The sequence below is a fragment of the Zonotrichia leucophrys genome, chromosome Z (genome assembly GCF_028769735.1).
Source record: "Zonotrichia leucophrys gambelii isolate GWCS_2022_RI chromosome Z, RI_Zleu_2.0, whole genome shotgun sequence".
In the NCBI taxonomy this organism is placed as follows: domain Eukaryota; kingdom Metazoa; phylum Chordata; class Aves; order Passeriformes; family Passerellidae; genus Zonotrichia; species Zonotrichia leucophrys.
In genome coordinates this window covers 59,010,544-59,028,725 of record NC_088200.1, presented here as the reverse complement: position 1 = coordinate 59,028,725, position 18,182 = coordinate 59,010,544, and the positions used below count along the sequence as shown (strand labels likewise).

Sequence of the window (18,182 nt, the reverse complement as noted above, 5' to 3'; positions counted from 1 at the left end):
AACAAAACAGTGCTTTTCCCAGTGTTGCTGAGATAAGGCTGTGCCCTCCTCTATAAAGGCAGCCACAAGCATAGTGAGGTGTGTGAGCAGGTCCTGCCCGAACTGACCATGTCTGGGAGAGAGCTGCTGCTGCTGCTGCTGGTGGCAGCAATGGCAACTCTGGTCGCTGCCGGAGGTAAATCTGCTCTGCTGCTGGAGGCTGGCTCATGGGCCGTGGGGTGGGAATGACAGATGGATAATGGGATGGAGGGGAATGCATGATAGGGCAGAAAGACCCAGAAATTCTGGTTTGGAGAGGAGGTGAGGTTAGGGCAAACAAACAGTGGCAGCATGGTGAGGAAGAGGGATTGGAGCAAATACGCCGTGCCTTCCTTTTTAGCAGTTTGTGTCAAGGGTTACAGGCTGGTTCATCAAATGTATTGCACTTGGGAGCAATATGGGAGAGTCCACAGCTGCTGCAGTTCCTGCCTCCATGCAAACTGGCAAGGCTCTGCAAGAACAGTATGTGCTCAGCATATTTACGAGGGAAGAACCTGTTTATAGGCACTGGGAAGCCATTGCTACCTACGTGCAGGTAGTGCTGGTGCTGGAGCTGCCTGTCTGTGAGCCTTCATGCTCCCAGGACATTTGTGCACTGCACAGGTGGGCTGTGAACTGTTGCTACTGCTCTGTTTGTCCACCAAAAAGGAACCCACCAAATGCTGCTCTCCCTAGAGGCGGCAGTTGTCCAGCTGCGCAATATCACCAAGCCTCATCCCTCTGAGGATACCCCATGCCACATGCTGCATTGCATGCTTTCCCATTTCCTGAGCTGTCTTGGATGCTCCTTGGAGCTTCTGACCCAGAAACTGGGAGAGAGGGCTGTTGGGAGAGGGTTTAGGGGGTGGGAACAGCCATTCATTTGTCCCAGCCAGCTCAGCTGTGGATGGAGGCAGTGTACTGTGCTGCTGTCAGGGGGGGTGGGAGCGGCATGCAGCAGCAAAGTGATTCCCCCTCATGAAACCCACAGGGCTGATTCAGTCCTGAATGGGCTCTGCACAACACTACCTTCCCTTTGGTTGGGATGTGATCCTCTGTCAATCTCTAGTGCTTCTGCCATCAGGCATGGGTAATGCCACACTCATGGGTCTCTGCTCTCTTTCAGGGGCAGAGCTGAATGAAGGGGCTGGCCTGAGAAGGGTAAGAGGCTTCTGCTTTTCTTTGTTCATGGCTTGAGCTGGGCATGCTTGATGTGCCTGGGAGAAACACCGTTCCCAGAGATCATCCCCAGCTTCGTGGCAGCTGGTGTTCCAGCACCAAACCCACACCAAAGCCCAGGCCACGAGTCCCACTGAGGGATTCAGCAGCTGCTGCTCCTCTGCGGGCACGCACTACTCTGACAGAGGGAACCAGTTTGCCAGTGGCACTTGGTCCTGCCTGAGTGCTCTGGGGGGAAGAAATGGGCGCTGCTGGCACTGAAATATGTGCTGTGGTTTCTCCTTTCTAGCCGGTGTGTGAAGACCTGGGTCACCTGCAGGCCTGCCCCCTCCTGTACTTGCCCATCTGTGGGACCGATGGCAATACCTATGCCAATGAATGCCAGCTTTGCGTGGAAAAAATGTAAGCTCATGCCCTTGGCAGGGACCTCCTGGGTCTAATTTTGGCTGCCTGAAACTAGGTGCTTGTGAAGTACAGCCATTCAGGCTCCCCAGAGCCTGGGAAAAGCCATGGCAAGCTGCACTTGCATGGCGAATAACAAACCGTGTGCTGGGCTGCAGGAGGGGAGGGATGGCCAGCTTGTCAAGCGAAGCTGCAAGGAAGAGCAGAGGAGCTGTACCCAGCCAGGCTGAGGAGGGGATGGCTGGGGGGATCCAGAAGCAGCCTACAGTCGCAGATGGGATGGAGCCTCAGTTGTCTTGGTGCAGGCAGTACAACAGGAGACAGCAGCCACAAAAAGCAGCCCCAAGAGGGTGAAAATTTGACACAGGCACCAGGTCCAATTGGTGGTGCACTACAGGGGTGTGGGGGGGGGGGTCTCCATTCTTGGGGATGGTGGTTGGTGCTCAGATAGAGCCATGGCCACGACAGCCTCGTGCTAGGGACAGTCCTGCTGTGAGCAGGTCAAGCTGCAGATGCAGCACCAGTACCACAGGCTCTGGGAGGGCACATCCATGAGCCAGGATGTTGCAGTCACCTCAGCTCTTTAGACAGGAAAATGAGTAGGTCAATTTTGTAATAGTCAGCTCCATTCCATTTGATGGAATGCAGCCAAAGTATGACTCATGGAATGGTGTTTTATTTTGATCTCTTACTCTTTTTTCCTATATTACTCTAGGAAAACCAGGCAAGACATCCAGATTTTGAAAGATGGGCAGTGTCAAGATGCCTGAGCTTTCTGATAACTTTTCTGAGCCTAAAAACAGGTGATTAATTGATCCTGTGGGCTCTGTGCGAATTGCACACTTAAGCTAGCTATGGCGAATAATAAAATGACATGCACAATCTTATTTCAACAGCACTTCTTTATGCATGGCTGGAGGAAAACAGCATAAGCCAGTTCCCACCAAGGGCTACCAAAAGTGCACAGTCAAAACAATAATTTCAAATCCACATAACAAGCTGGGATGCTCTGCACAGAGTATTATCTCACCCACACTTCTGCAAGAAAGGCCATGGGGGAGTAGCAAGAAATGCACCTGTCCTGATGAAGAAGATGCTGAACAAGCACAGTGTTTTCTCTGTAGGAGTCAATTTAGTGAAGGGAAAATAAAGTTTCTCTGGCATGGGAGAAGATGACTCCATGGCTCCCTAGTAAAATGTTTCACTGGTTCCAGAGCTGATGTAAATTGAAAATAGTAACATCTGCACTTCTCATATTAGATGTTGTTCTGCTTTTTATCTAAGGCCTTTCATAGAGCATTCTGCTCAGATAATCATGGGAGCATGGAAAGAGACTGAGCGGAGATGGTGAACACCTGGGATCCCAGATGTCTGCTCCAGCACTTGAGAAAAACCCCAAAGTGAAGAATTTTCAATTGCAGGTGGCTCCTGGTGTCAGAGCTATCATCTTTGAGATTGTGGCAGGGCTCAGTCCCACCAAGGTAATAGTGTCAGTGTGAATCAGCAGGCCTTGGGGCCTCCTCTGCTATTTCATCTCCCTCTTCTAGCACATGGGCACGCACAACACCTACAAGAAGGCCATACAACTTGGGCAGGCAAGGGCCCCCTTTGCTCACAGTGGCAGAGATCAGAGGGCTGATGCAGGGCTTGCCTCCTGAGGTCATTTCAGTCCCGCACAAGATGTTGTATTTGTACAGAATTACCGGCTGAGATTTTTGACCAGCTTTGAAGCGTGCTTCAGAGTGAGTTGAAACCTTCCAAGGACAGGTCGGCGCTCACCCACAGGAGGTCTTGTTGCTCTGACTTGCTGCTATACTAGTATCCCATACAGTTCTCATTTGCAGGCATCTAATAGGAGTCTGAGGTCTACCCTGTGGTAAAGTGAGCTCTCCAAAGTCAGTGGCCATCCTCGGAGTCTGGGAGATGTGCCAGTGTCTACTATGACTATTGTGCTTGGTCAGCTGGAATTCACCCTCTCACCCAGTTCTGCACCTTGCTGGAGCCACCAGGTGGGACACCCAAAGCACCACAATGCACAACAAAGCCATTGCTGACAGATTTAATGCTGCAGCTGGAAATAGTATTGAGGAGCATAAACCAGCTATGCTCAGTCAGATGGATGGTATCCACTACTTTCTGTCCCAGAGGCAGCTGCTGTCATCAAAATCTTTATTCTGCTTAGAAAGTTCTCTCCCAGGCTAAAAAGTCCTAGCCTCACTAATTGTTCAGGGTTGTCCAGAGCTTTGATTTTCCCTGTTTTCCTTTCCTGAATCCTTTCTATTTCTGTAGAGGAGGGGATACCTGTCCATGGCTGCTGCTATTACCTGTTCATTTGTCCCAAGGCTCTGCAGGGCTGTTTGTCCCCTTCCAGTCCCCAAATAACATGGAAGAGGTGGTCTGGCTGTGTACTCCCCTCTGTGTTGCCAATTCTTCTCTGCAGATCTTGCTGTCTGTCCCCTCTGCACCCTAGGGAAAGGCTTTGGTATGGCCAAAACACATCCACAGTGAGCAGCACAAATCTATTGCTCACTTCTGTCCTGAGGTTTTCTGCTCCTGCTGCTGCCAACTCAGCCACAGGCAGGATTTATTTGGGCAGCTCTATGCCAGTTTTCTGCCAGGGCTGAGGGAAGGTTGTGCCCAGCTTAGCATAACTGGGGCTCATTCTCCCCTGGGGTGGGTAAGTGTTCACCCGGGTCTCAGCTCCATGCCATGGCTTGAGCTGCACCCACAGAGTGGCTGCGGCCCAAGAGCGTGTGTGCTGTGTATGCCCTGAGAGCCACAACTATTTATGTGCAGAGCCTAGGAAAAAACAACACAGACCATCCAGAAGCTCTTCTGAAGAGGGAAACCACATGCCTCCAGCACAAAGTGGAGTGTTTATTCAGAAATTGCAGAACTAAAGTACAGACTAATAGGCCAGACCTGCAAGGTCAGAACATGGGCAGCCACAGGATGGGGTCAGTGTTGACTCTACACACAGCAAGTTCAGAGGTACTTGTCCTCCCCAGGGGCTTGCGGATTTGGCTGTTTATTTCACATGGCTTAAAAGCAAGTGGCAAACCAAGGGAAAGGTGAAGGCAGTGATTGAACACTGCCACAGACCTCAGGGCCTGTGCAAAACCAGCCTGGTGCAGAGAGCCTGACTCTAAAGCCCAACAGATCTTTGCCTGCCAAGGTCAGGTGAGACTCAGGAGGCAGCTGGTGGGCAGCAAGATGCCAGCAATACCCTGAGCTGTGCCAGAGAGTATGCAAATGAATTTGCACTTTTGTATATGCTTTTCCCATTCAATTTATCTGTCTGTTTCTCATCTTCTCATGTTTCAGTCAAGGCAGGGAAAGAAAGGGATTCTCTTCTTTCACGGATACCATAGTTTGTCACACAGCAATGAGTAGCACACAGTGCTCCCAGAGCTGTGTGTTGCAAACAGGCAAGTTTCCTCAAGTCAGGGAGTGAAGAACAAGCCTGCAAGTTGCTTCTCTGTCATTGTCCTGTGAGACAAAACTGGAAGAAGTGCCCTGACACCCTGTAAGAGTGGCAGCAGCACAGCTCCCCCAGCTGCCCATGTTGATCAGGGCTGCATCCGTGACTGCAGGGAGGGCTGTGTAGGTCTCTGGACAGTCCTTTGCAGTAGCCTTGCCAGATAGGTGGAACAGATATCTTTGAGGCTCACGAAGACCTTTGACTTACACATAGATCCAAAGCCTGGTGTGTGTCTACAGTGAAAGCAGTCCAGCCGATGGCAGGTTCCAGCCCTAGGAGTCCCTTGGACAAAACTTTCCCAGGACATTTGTGTGCTGAAAGCTGTGTGGTGGCATGGTGAGATGTACCCAAGGTTGGTGATGTTCCCCTACTGAGCAGCTCCAATGGCATTTGAGGAGTCTGTGACACTGGAGATGCTCAGATTGCTGAACACTCAGCTGAGGTCTTCCAGGGAGGGCCTCAGGAACTGAGGAGGCTGGACACATCAGTGAAAATGGCCCAGGTCTAGCTGAACTGACATGTGGAGAGAAAGGGGAGGGAAGCAGCACTTGGCACACTGTGAAGTGTCTACTGCAGCAGTTCCTGTAGCCAAGACTGGCCATAAAATGCAACCCACTTGCACAAATGTCTCTGCAGCAAAGGGAGTGCAGCTTTGGGCACATCTCAGCCCCTCTACTTCAGAGCACAAACAACTTGAAAGTAAGTGATGGAGCCTGTAATTTCCTCATTTCTAACCATTACCAAAGTTTTCTGTGAGATACGGAAATTGCTCTCTTGGCATTTAAAGTAATTTACACTCGAGGGACAAGTGTCTTCTAGAGATTTCCCTCCTGAGAGATGCAAGTGCCAACTCTGTAATATTTTGAAGTCCATCTATTCCATTAAACACCTCTGAAGAACCTTGGGGCACAGTGACTCTTTCTTTCACAAATGCTCCCTTCAAAAAATGGAGAGACAAAATGGACGAACAGTCACAGGACTGGCTCTGCAGTGCCTTATGGCAAAGTTTTGCTGAGTCAAGAGCCACTTATCAGCCCTCACCAGGCTTTGGGGTGACCACGTAGATGGTTGGTGTGAGAAGCTGAGTTAGCCACAGCCTGAGCATGCGCCCAGCTCCTGTGGAGCACTGAAACACACAGGGATTTCCGCCCTTCCTTCCATGCTTCACACCACCTGCAGGCAGCCCAGAATATAGAGTCATAGAATCATTCAAGACCATGGAATTCGACCGTTAACTGCCATGTCCTGCAGGAAACCATGTCTCTAAGCACCATACCTACACATCTTTCAAATACCTCCAGGAACAGTGACTCCACCACTGCCCTGGGCAGCCTGGCATCCAACCTAAACCTACCCCAGAGCAATTTGAGGTACTTTCCTCTCATCCTATTGCTTGTTACGTGGGAGAAGAGATGGACTCCAACAATCTACAATCTCCTATCAGGAAGCTGTAGAGAACAATAAAGTGTCCCCTCAGGTTCCTTTTCTTCAAGCTCAACACCCTCACTCCCTCAGCCACTCCTCAGAGGACTTGTTTTCTAGACTCTTTGCCAGCTTCTTTGCTCTTCTCTGAACATGCTCCAAGCACTTCAGTTTCTCCACCTGGGATGGGGCAGCCCTGGTGTGTATAGACTGGGGAATGAGAGGCTAGAGAGCATCTCTGCAGAAAAGGACCGGGTCAGTGGCAAGTTGAATGCAAATCAGCAGTGCCCTCGCAGGCAGAAGGGCCACCCATGTGCTGGGTGCATCAGGCACAGCATCACAGCCAGGCAAAGGAGGGGATTGTCCTGCTCTGCTCTGCTCTGCTCTGCTCTGGGGCAGCCTCACCTCCAGTGCTGGGGGCTGTTCAGGGCGCACTTTTGGGTATAAGAAAGACATTGAGCTCTTAGAAAGTTTCAAAGGAGGGCAACAAAGATGGTGAAAGGCCTTGAAGTGAAGCCATGTGATGAGTGGCTGAGGTCACTTGGTCCGTTCAGCCTGGAGGAGACTGAGGGGAGACTTCACTGCAGTTACACCTTCCGTGCGAGGGGAAGAGGAGCAGCAGGCACTGACCTCTTCACTCTTGTGGCCAGAACCTGATGGAATTGCCTGAAGCTGAGTCATGGGAGGTTTAGGCTGGATATCAGGAAAAGGTTCTTCACCCTGAGGGTGGGTGGGCACTGAAACGGGCTCCCCAAGGAAGTGGTCACAGCAACAAGTGTGTCAGAGTTCAAGAAGCATTTGGACAATGCTCTCAGGCACATGGTGTGATTTTGTGGTGTTCTGAGCAGGAACAAGAGTTGTACTCAATGATCCTGCTACATCCTTTCCAGCTTAGCACATTGTGTGGTTCTGTAATAATGTCTTTTTTGTAATGAGAGACACAAAACAGAAACAGTGCTCAAGGCCTGATATGTTTGCCCCTCCAAAAGCAATGCCTTTGCTCAGTGAAGTATCCTGCCAGGGTACAGTTCCCAGATGTCTGCAGGACCAGGGTGTCTCTAGTGCTTTGCATCTTCAGGCAGTGCTGGAACATGGGACACCCTCACCAGCTTGGCACACCTTGTCTTCATTTGTGACTGAGCTACAAGAAACTACTCCGTGAATGACTTGGTAGCCTCACATCTCTTTATGCCATCCATGCTCCTGGCCCACCCTCCCATATCAGAGCCTTCCCATATCTCCTCTGCTGCCACCACCCTGTTGCTCCTTTTGGGGCTGTTAGACCTACCCCACCTTTCTGGAGGTACCGTGTAATCTGCAGTGGACACAGGGCACGAGCCCTAGAGTAAAGTGGTAACTCAGGGGATAAGAATGGCAGCAGAGATGGCCACGGACCTCCAAGGTTAGATCTTCAGAAATCTATATGCATGAAGTTTCAAGCTCTGGAGCTTCCAGGGACCTAGAGAGAGATCCTGCTGAGAGTACAGGATGTACACTAAAAATAAAAAAGGCTGGCAAAAATTGGAGGCAGCCAGATCTGCTCATCCCTGAGGAGCTGCTTTACTCAGGGCAAGTCCTCAGGCTGCTTGAGGAGGTGGAATCATCCCTGCCTTGAAAGGTAGCTGGGTTGCAGAGGACCTGGGGGTAGACAGGCTATCGAGTCCTTTACCAACCTTTGAACCACTTCTGAATTCATGGTGGGCAGGGAGGGAAGGCGTTAGGGGCACTAGCACCTAATCGGTGTGTAAGTGGTTGAATGTCTCATGGAAAAAAGTGCTGATAGCAGCTGAGTGCACTAGAAACTGGCTAAAGAGGTATCTCTGCTCCATCAGAGTTGTTACACACAATATAAGCTTGAGCTTTTCTGTGCTATTCTGGCATAAGAAACTATGAAGGCAGTTTTCAGGAGAGGCCAAGATAACCCCCTCATCTCACATGCACTGATCTAGGGGCCAGGCCATTCCCACAGAGCAACAAACAGGTTCTCAGCATTGAAGCCATTGTAGCAGGCAGCAGCCTCCCCTTTGCAGGGATGCTGGCCCTGCAGATGACCTTGCAGGAGCCTGCAGGCCAGGCAGGGCTGGGGCTGCAAGGGGCTACCAGCAGCTAGGAGCAGCCACGTAAGGAAATCATCCTGTGGGGGCAAGGGAACAGCTGGGTCTTCCCACTGGTTTTACTGGGACTGCCCATTGCCACTCTTGCTTCATCAGTGAAGTGCTTTGTTCATAGTCCTGATCCACCAGGATCTGGACCAAACAATCATTAGGAAGTCCTCAACATGCACAGCCAGGCTGGCATGGATTTATTATTCTGTCTGGATCCCAGGAAGCTGGTGCAGCTCTTGGGCAGGTAACATGACTGTGACAGTCTCCATCCTTAGGGGTTTCCAAAGAATATGGCAACACAGCCATCCTGACCTTGTGAAGCTGCCAGTCCTGCTGTGAGGGGAGCTGGAGGATGTGCCTTCCTACCAGCACTGCAAGCATCCTATGCAAACACCTTCAGACAGCATGTATCCCATTTCTCAAGGGGTCCTTAAGGACTAATGACACATCCCTGCACCTCACTCAGGAAAGCAGCACTGAGGCAGTGCCACATCCTGCCCTTCCATGTCCACTACAAAGGAGAGCTTTTGAGTCACAGTTCAGCTGCAGCAAACTTCCTATCTGAAGTGGAACAATTTGCAGTATAAAAGCACTAACATATTTTGCAATCCACACAGTAGATCCTGGACAGAGGCTCACACACCTTTCCACTCTGATAAGGAGAATATTATTACCCTCCTAGTGGCCTGGCCAGATAAGAGGTTTGGGGCGGGCAGTCTGCATTTTTTTCAAGCTCTCATTATGCTGCACCAGTATCTCCAGATGCTGTTTCCAGGGAACTAAGCTGCTTTCTAATTAAAACTGCAAAGAGCAATGGAGAGTTTAGGCAAAGACCATGCTTCTTCGGACTCTTCCCTGCCACCCTCTGCAGCCTGTGAGGAATATGCTGTGCCAGGTAATGATGACAACATTCCTAACTTGAGTTTTTGGAGAGAGGAGAGCATGATTTTTGTTACCAAGTGTTTCTCAGAAAGGAACTAATAATTATTAGTCTATGCTTGGGGGTAGAGGATGCACATTTAACTGCAAATGCGTGTCTTTTTACATGTTATGTTCCAGATCCCAAAGCACATATAAAGGCTTTTCAACTAAAGTGCTTCAGAGAGCATCAGTAGATTGTCTCTTTGCAGACAGGCAGTACTGCCTCATTGTTTATATAGCTTGATTTTCTTTTCTCTTCTAATTTAATTTCTGTTTCTTTGTGCCCTCTAGTAAATATTTTTTCATCAGGATGCATATGTTTTACTGTGGTCTCCCCTGCTTAGTGCTGGCAGGTGACAGCTTTGGAGCTGTTGTGGGAGTGCTTTCTTGGACCAGTTAGAAGTGAATTAGGGATGTTTTCTTAGAATGGACTGGGAAGGAGACGGACTGCAAGCAGCTAAAATTGCTTTTACAGCTCACAAGACATTTTGAAAGGAAAATAAAATTACCTTGGCTGCAGATGGGATGTGCAAGGGATTATGTACTTCAGTAGCTGAACCAAGGCCCTGTGCAGATCTTGCTACTGCAACTTGTAACCTCATCTTCCCAGGGAGTTTACTGCCTTTTTCTAAGTGGATGGCAGAGTCATCTCCTGCTGGCTGAGCCCTACTGTCTCTGTTACTGCCTCGTATCAGGGAACAACCTCCCACTTGTCTTGGAGTTATTCTCAGCTTCCCTGGACAGTGTTCTGGGCAGTCAGATGTAATTTTAAAGCTGACTCTGCTTTGGTGAGGACATTGAAGCATAGACCAACATAAATACTCTCCAAGATAAATTTCTGTAAGATTATTATTAATTATCAGATGTGTCTTGTGTAAAAACCTACTTTGGGCAGAGACTGGCTCCTGCTGTCAGTTTTGCATTGTTCTGTCCTGGACTACAGGACAGGACAATGCAATGCCAGTTTTACTGGCATTTAATAAATACCTGGAATTTAATAAAAGACCTGTAATCCCAGCTCAGCCTCAGAAGTCTTTCTCTCCTTGACAATTTTACCATCTGATCAAGAGAATGACAAAATGACAATTTTTCACTGATTTCACTACTTTAGTGTGAGCCAAGGCTTTTTGTTAAAGGAGCTGGATCCGATTACATCTGGAAGGAGCAGGTCATAGTCTTGCTTTTCCACTTGTGTGGGTTTTGTTGAAACTATGATAATAATTTCTTTTGTGATCTCTTCAGTGTACCTTTGGGAAGAATTCCCTCTCCCTCAAGGCCTCAGGGCAGTACTGTTGCTCCCTGTGTCTCCTGGAATTGGGTAGCATGCTGCTTGATTGGAGACAAGTTTTTACTACCACAGCTTAGAGTCTACACTAGAAATCATCAGGGATTGCTGTCTTTTAGGACAAAAAGACATGGAGAAGTGAAGTTCAGACCATTTTTTAGGCTGGTCTTTGCTTCAGGAAGCCATTTGGAACCCTGTGCAACCAGTGAAATGGACACTGCTTACCTTGGTCAAGGAAGGTGTGGTGATCTGGGATCTGGGGAGTGCTCCTCTCTGCTACTGGCTATATGCAACCTGCACATCCAGCCCAAATAATAAAGCCAGCATTGGAGCTTTCTCAAATCAGTTAGTCTTTCTTAGGCCCTGCCATGGTCTTCCTCACAGCTGCAGACCAGCTTGGGGCTGTTTGTGTGGTGTTTGGGACCAGTTTTCTCAACCCCAGCAGGGTGTACTAGCCCTGTCGGTCTCTGGTTGCATCACCATCTCCCCACGAGGTCTCAGCCCAATGCACGTGAGCATCCATGTGGGTAAGGCTGTGCCCTCTGGCTCATCCTTGCCCCCACAGAGCTGCTCCTGTTTTGAAGGATTGTCTGTTCTGTGGGTCAAGGCTTTCTTCTAGGTTCTTAGATAAACATCTTAATTTCTGTGGTGGCCAGTTCCAGCTGTCTGGGAAAAAGTGTAACAATGGAGAAAACATGAAGAATTATCTTGCAGTCTGTACTGATGCCTGATCAAAGGCACCACGCCCCAGGTCCCTTCAGTATGGGAATAGGTTGGACATGGGTCACCCCAAGGAATTGTACCTGGAAATCTACAGTAATTGTCAGGCTAGGAGCCTGGGAGTTATGGGTGCGGTGTCATCAAATCCTCCCCACTGAGGCTGTGCTGGAAGTACAGTGCTCAAGGAGTTTCATATTAAGATGCCTTTGGGACAAAAAAAAAGTCATGGCCTCTTGCATCAGTGCTCTAGTGCCAGGCAGGGAGGGATCAGAATGTCACGTTGGCACTCACTTTATCCTCGTAGATGTCATCATAACCCGTCGCTTGAGAGACCGGGAGTTGCTCAGGAAAAGAAAAGCAGAAGCCCTGGAGAAAGATTCAGCTCAGTGGGTTATGAGGTAAATCTTGCTTTTTCTGTCATAGTGCTTTTGTGGTGCACTTAATCTGAGCCCAGACATGGCCCAGTCTCTGGATCTTCACCCAAGGACAGAGCCACCTGTCCTCAGTGAGGAAAGGTGACCTGCAGCCAGTAGCTGCTCAAGGTCTGCACAGGCACTGGGGGGAGAGATGGCTGAGGGGAAGCAAGCAAACCTCAATCATAATGTGAGGCTGAGGAAGAATTTGTTGCCCAAGCTTCTGCCCACTGATGCAGCTGCAGAAGGCTGCTGTGCAGGACTTGGGAAGGGGGGCTGAAGAATTGCAGCTTCTGCAGGATGAGCTGGGTCACAATCACAACAGGGGACCCAGCAAACTGCCTTATGCAGAAGGGAAAGTCCTTTGTTCTATTCATCCCTGTGAAATCCCCTGGCAGAGACTATAAGAACGAACAGCAAAGGAGAGCCAGAAGAGCCAAAAGAGGACGGGGCCGTCAGACAGTGGTCAAGGCTGTCCTGGAGTCAGAGCCAGCAGGGGACCCCCAGCCTGACCCAGAGGAGAAGGCTGAGCCAGCGCCCTCGGAGCCAGAGCCCTCGGAGCCAGCGCTGCCTGAAGCAGGCTTTCAACAGCAGCCACCAATGCTGCCCATCCAGAACATGGTCGGTGGGCTGCCGGCGGGGGCAGTGGAAGGGGAGCTGGCAGACAGGAGCTTGGACCCTACTGGTGAGTTGCCTCAGAGCTGCTGGCCCCGTGCTGGCCTGGGGGCAGTGCAGCGCTGCCGCCTGAGGACTGTCAGCCAAGGGTGCCTGCCTTATCAACAGCAACCCTGCCCCATCTCCAGGGCATGGGTCCTACCCCACAGAACTGGGGTAGCTGAGAACGGGTGGGGGGATGGTGGGACTGCGGGGACAGACAGCTCTCTTCCAGTCCAGGGGAGTGATAACAAGCTAGTCAGTCATTGGGATGGGGTTGTGCACCTGGTTCTTTCTAACTCCTTGTCCTAAGAACACTTCTGTGGCTCTGCCAAGAGCCATATTAGCACAGAGGGATATATTTCTGTGAAGATCTCTTCTCTGTGGAGAGAAGATGAGGTTTTTTTGTGGTCAGAGCTGACTGGGGGAGCCAAAGTCAAGACATGCTCTGTCCACAGTCAGTCCAGTTTCAGGGATGACACTGGGATGGTGGGAGAGCAAAGTGGGCACTGGGACAAAGAGTGGGAGCCTGCAGGCAACTACACCTTTGAAAGCTGCCAGGACTGAGGCATGCAGGGCACTAAGCTGGTCAGAATGGCAGGCTGGTGTCTGGGCTCAGAAAATCCAATTACAGCTACTGCAGCAGGATTTGCTCCCAGATCTGTCATGGGAAGAGTAGAGTACATTCTCTTTAGCAGTCATTGGGTCAAGCATGCAGGTTGCTTCAAAAGCAGGAAAGCTAAGGTTCTGCTTCAGAGGAAGTGACAATCCTCTGACCCTCAACTATGGTATTTCCAGCAATGTCTCTGCAGGGAGGAAGAAGAGGCCTGTTGATGCAAGGCATGTGGTGCCATCACGCCATGGAAAACAGCTATTCTGCATCCTGGGCTCTGGGGTGGGTGTCCAGCCTCCAGCCCTGAGGTCTTGAAATGGGCAACCATCAGGGTTGTGGTTATTGCCTCTGGCTTTGAACTCATCAGTGCCTTACCTTCTCCAACTCCTCTCCACAACTGGGAGTGCCCTTGGAAAGCAGGCAATCCACCTAACACCTTCTCCGGGCAATTGCAGGAGACTGGCCAGGGAGGCTTTAACATGGGACAGGGGGGTAACAGGGGAGCCCCCCAGTACGAAATGATCTGTCTCTTACATGCCTTACAGGTGAAGAGGATATGCCGAAACCAGAAGAAGCAGATCTATTAAAAGAGTTCAATACTCTGGAAAATGATCACCAGGATAACGAATACATTCCGCATATTCTGTATTAACTTTCTGATTGTTTGGGGATATTTTTTATTTTTACTCTCACCTCACAAACTTGACAAGTATGGCACAGTGATTTTGAGCAGCTGCTTTCTTGGGAACCATAAAGCCCATACTCTCCTTGTCACTCTGCTTTCTATGCTTCTTCCAGGCTAGAGAGGCAGCCCCTAGGGAGTTGCCTGTGGCTTATGAGCCTCCTGCTCTCTCTGCAAACAGGCTGTTTTGCTTGGGCCCATGGAAGGACTCACAGTGCTCTGCCACAGTACACTTCAGTCATACAGTCCAGCATACACCTGTGTTTCTGACAGTAATTTCTTATTTGCATAAATGTGAGTGGCATTGCAAAGCTAACACTCACTGTGATTTTAGCTGGCTGGAGAAGCCCAGCTTGAGCTTTTTACTGCACCCCACAAACCCCACCACATTTTGTGCTATCATTTTTAGTCTGAAAGTTTTTCTCATAGCCTGTTTTCATCTGCAATAAACATCTTGCTTTCCTAAAGCTGGATATGTTTTTTGGTTTTAATTTCTGGGCAGCTTCACTCTGCCTTCTAAGACAAACAAAAGAGGTTGAAAACAGCTGAGTGCATTGGGCTGGAACTTGGCTGAATTATACACTTTTGTCAGGAAAATGCCATCTGGGACAAAGACAGGAGACACTCTGCACAGTCATTGTCTCCCTGTCTCCCCAGTTTCATGCAGGATTTCTCCTGAAGCCAGGGGTAATGGGGTGCCCTGTGTCTCTACCCTTGTTTTGGGTCTTGCGATCCTTGTTCCTGTGCACAGCAAGGGAAGAGGCTCTCTTACATTCCTGTAATATCCTGACACAAGGGATCCTTCTCCTCTTGAGAAGGAGGGGAGGTCATATTGCCATTTTCTGACTTCCCAAAGGCCTGTCTCCCAGAGCACAAGGCTGGCCAGACCCTGCAGGCACCCCTGATTTGGGGCATTCTCTTATGGCTCTGGACACTTTGCTGTTGCTGTCCCAGAGCCTCGAGGCTCTGTGTCACAGCTTGTGTAAGGGTCTCCAGTGACACGATGGACACCCTTGACATCTCATCCCTGCTTTGGTGCCAGGGACATCACATGAGGAGCAAGTGCTTGCCAGCTCCTCCACAGCCTCCCTGTGCTGAAGTTCTGACCCCCACAGTTACACTGCCAGAAGCTCTAAAACACCTGGTGGGTGTCAAAGCAGAAAGTATTCAGCAGCACCACACTAAAGCAAATCCAGCGCCTTTCCCCCCTCCAGGGCAGCTCCTGGAGGGATGGGTTTCCCTTGTCAGATATCCTGACACTGTTTTGTTCTCCATAGGCATATCCGCTAACTCAAGGTTTTGCTCTCCCCTTGAGCCACTGATACCAGTGGCAGCTGAACAATATCTCTCAGCTTCTGCCATGATACTCAAACCTCACCCACAACCCCAAATATCTAAGGGCTTTGTGGAAGCCCTGCAGCATGGAAGGAACTTCTGTCTGTGAGGTTTGCTCTTAAATCAAGGCACTGGGGGAAGGCAGCTGAGGCTGCACTGGCCTGAAGTGGAGCCAGAGGCTGGAGGTCATGTTGTGGATGAGCAACATCCCAACACTTGTGCTGGGGCCCTCCTGCAAGTGTGGTGCCCACACCGTGCTGCAGAAAGGCTGGGCAGTGGCTGCTGCCAGGAGACCCTTCCAGCTGCTGGAGCCCCACACATGCCATGGCAGAAACCCTGTGGCCCTCCCCTGCCCTCCAGTGCCCTTCCCTGCTCTCTAACCCTCTGCAGTGCTGACAGGGAGCAGGAGTCAGCCATGCTGCCCACTCCACATCTGCAGACATTTACATTTTCCTGGCTTCCGAAGCCCTTTAGATTTTGAGGAGAAGACACTTCTAGGGGGTTTTAGACTCATCTTACAGCTTACATCAATCAAGGAGGGCACAGCACAACCACATTCCACCTTCTCCATTGTGAAGTGGAGCTGTAGGAGGTGGTGAAGACCTGGCAGAGTGAGGTGTCCATGAACATGGGACAACATTCACTCTTGAAACACACGTGGGCAGCAGTGCTTACCCTTGCACTGGGAGGGCTGGGAGAGCTCCCTGAGAGCAGAAATGCACAGGAACCAGAGCAAGCACCTCTGTTCATCCCTGTGGAGATGCCTTTAGTGGCTAGGAAATCCTGGAGTCATCCCAGGTACTGCATACTCTCTCTTAGAGCTGCTCTTACTTTGTCTTCTTTGGCAGACAGTAAAAAAGGTGTGCCTATGCAAACAAGAAAAATCTTATCACAAACTGAACAAGAGAAAGATAAAGCCCTCCTAATCAACACTTTCACTGGCCATGCATTAGTTCTTTCTCTGTTGAGAGGACAGATAACAGAGCTCTTGCTTATACAGACGGGGTTCAGGCGTGAGGCTGGACTTGAGGTGGTCCATGTGTACCCCTGAGGTAGGCTCTGCTGCCTGAATGGAGCTGGGGACAGGCTGGCAAGGACAGCTGTATCTGGGACAGGGAGGCTGCTGTTTTGCAGGTGCAATAAGTCACCTTCTCCCTCTCTTCCCTCCTTCCTGAGTCCAAGACAGATGTCTTTACCCAGGGCCTTGGCAGAGAGTCCACTAAAGTAAATTTTCATGCTCTGAGTGAAAACTGTATGAAAACTATGGTCTGGGTCTGACATGAAGGGGAAATCATGAAGGGAGGAGGGCAGAGACCTTTAACTGACTGCAGCCTCCTTACTAGCAAAGAGAATTATTATGGGTGCAGGGAAATAGCCTCTGAGCTATGGGGCCAGCACAGGGAGCCAGGTAAGTGCCTGACACAGTGATCCTTGCTGTGCTGTAAACTGGCAGGGCTGCCTGAGGCTCCTCCAGGATGCTCTGACCTGCTCCTTGTGGCACACAGATGAAGGTGTGTTGTGGTACACGGTGGACATGAGCACTGTAGCTTCTCCTCGCTAGTGAGGTTCAGCAGGACATTGGTTAAAGTCAACTGGGCTGCACTGAACACACTCCTGTGAGCTTTTCTCAGGGCTGCAGGTCCTGACCCCCCTGCTGCAGAGCACGGGAGGCCATCCTGAGCTCTGACAGCCATGACACAAGTGCTAAGGAGAGGAAACCTAACATCATATCCTGGAGAACCAGACTCTCCTCTGTACATGCTGATTACCTTTCAAGTATCCTTTCAGGAAATATGCTTCCAGCTTTGTGGGATAAGGGAAGTTTGGTTCGTGCATCCTGGCTTTCCACTGCTCAAATTACTCTTCATATATGGAGCCCCCCACATTTGCTGAAAGTCAGGGGTGATCTGTGGCAGGCTGTTGCTCATGAGTGATGTTTTGAACCAGAAAGATCTTCCTGTCCTTAGGAGAAGTGAAGTCGTAGCTAAGCCTCAGCAGAAAGAAGTTGGCAAGCAACTTAGAGCCAGAAGCCACCACAAGTCAGTGAAAGCCATTCCACCCCATAAGTGCCTGGTCTTACATGATAAGAAAAATTTGCTAATTAATTCACTAATATTGACTTTAAGCAGTAAATCCTGGAGACAGCAAATACCCACTCCCTCTCTGGCCACCACTTCCTGCTCAGGGCTTGTTAGCTCTGCTCCTTCCCATCCTGTGTTCACTATTTAAATAAATACTTTTATAATGCTGCCAGGGCCGCCACAGACCAGAGCTGTGCATCCAGCCAGGCTCATCAGTGCTCCATCACCTGGCCTGACTCTCCTGGTCTGCCAGGAAATCATGTCACTGTACAAAAAGCTAAGTGAGGAGAGACACCTGGAGATCCTGAATCCAGCCCCTACTCAGAGCATGGCTAAGTCTGACCAGACTGCTTTGGGCTTTCTCTAGTCAAGAGCTGACCTTCTCCAAGACATGAGATGATCCCCCTCTTGTCCTCATTCCAGGGCTGCCCCACTTTCAAGGAAAGAATGTTTTTCCTTTACGACCCACCAGGCTTTCTCTCAGCACAGCTTTAGCTCCGTGCCTCTTTCTCTGTCTTAGTACCCTTCAGAGAAGATCTCAGCTCCATCTTCTCTGTAACCCTCTTTCAGACTGCAAGTTAGGCCCCATGCTCACCTGCTCTCCCTGAGAACAATCCTGATTCCTTCAGCCTATCTCCTGTGTCCTGCTCCCTGCCTTGATGTCCTCAGCTGAGCTCCAGTAAAAGAATGACTTTCTTGCACTGGAACCAGTATTCCTGCTGTGGGCTCACATAAGGCAGAGGGAATGGCCGCTTGTCCAAGCCTGAAATTCAGTGTATCCAGAGGGACTTGGCGTGCACAGCATGAGCTGTGCCTGTCTCCCTCAGACATCCTGAGGTTTTCACTGACAGGGCACAAAAAACATGAAGAA

General features: G+C 50.1%; 2 protein-coding genes across 2 annotated transcripts; both read left to right on the top strand.

Moving 5' to 3' along the window:
• Window positions 1–108: 108 nt before the first annotated feature.
• Window positions 109–2,369, top strand: SPINK4 (serine peptidase inhibitor Kazal type 4). Its single transcript, XM_064736793.1, has 4 exons — window positions 109–175; window positions 1,145–1,179; window positions 1,487–1,599; window positions 2,315–2,369. The coding sequence occupies exons 1-4, from the start codon at window positions 109–111 to the stop codon at window positions 2,367–2,369; spliced, it is 270 nt and encodes an 89-aa protein (XP_064592863.1).
• A 6,959-nt stretch (window positions 2,370–9,328) lies between these two features.
• HEMGN (hemogen) lies at window positions 9,329–14,368 on the top strand. The gene is made up of 4 exons (XM_064736319.1): window positions 9,329–9,502; window positions 11,838–11,931; window positions 12,345–12,631; window positions 13,759–14,368. Exons 1-4 carry the CDS (start codon window positions 9,421–9,423, stop codon window positions 13,863–13,865), a joined length of 570 nt encoding a protein of 189 aa, XP_064592389.1. The 5' UTR covers window positions 9,329–9,420; the 3' UTR covers window positions 13,866–14,368.
• Window positions 14,369–18,182: the final 3,814 nt, after the last annotated feature.

Coding starts and splice junctions, on each gene's coding strand:
- SPINK4 (XM_064736793.1), top strand. CDS start 109: ATGTCTGGGAGAGAGCTGCTGCTGCTGCTGCTGGTGGCAGCAATGGCA. Junction 176..1,144: donor AACTCTGGTCGCTGCCGGAG/GTAAATCTGCTC, acceptor GCTCTCTTTCAG/GGGCAGAGCTGAATGAAGGG. Junction 1,600..2,314: donor CAGCTTTGCGTGGAAAAAAT/GTAAGCTCATGC, acceptor ATATTACTCTAG/GAAAACCAGGCAAGACATCC.
- HEMGN (XM_064736319.1), top strand. CDS start 9,421: ATGGAGAGTTTAGGCAAAGACCATGCTTCTTCGGACTCTTCCCTGCCA. Junction 9,503..11,837: donor TGAGGAATATGCTGTGCCAG/GTAATGATGACA, acceptor TTATCCTCGTAG/ATGTCATCATAACCCGTCGC. Junction 11,932..12,344: donor TCAGCTCAGTGGGTTATGAG/GTAAATCTTGCT, acceptor ATCCCCTGGCAG/AGACTATAAGAACGAACAGC.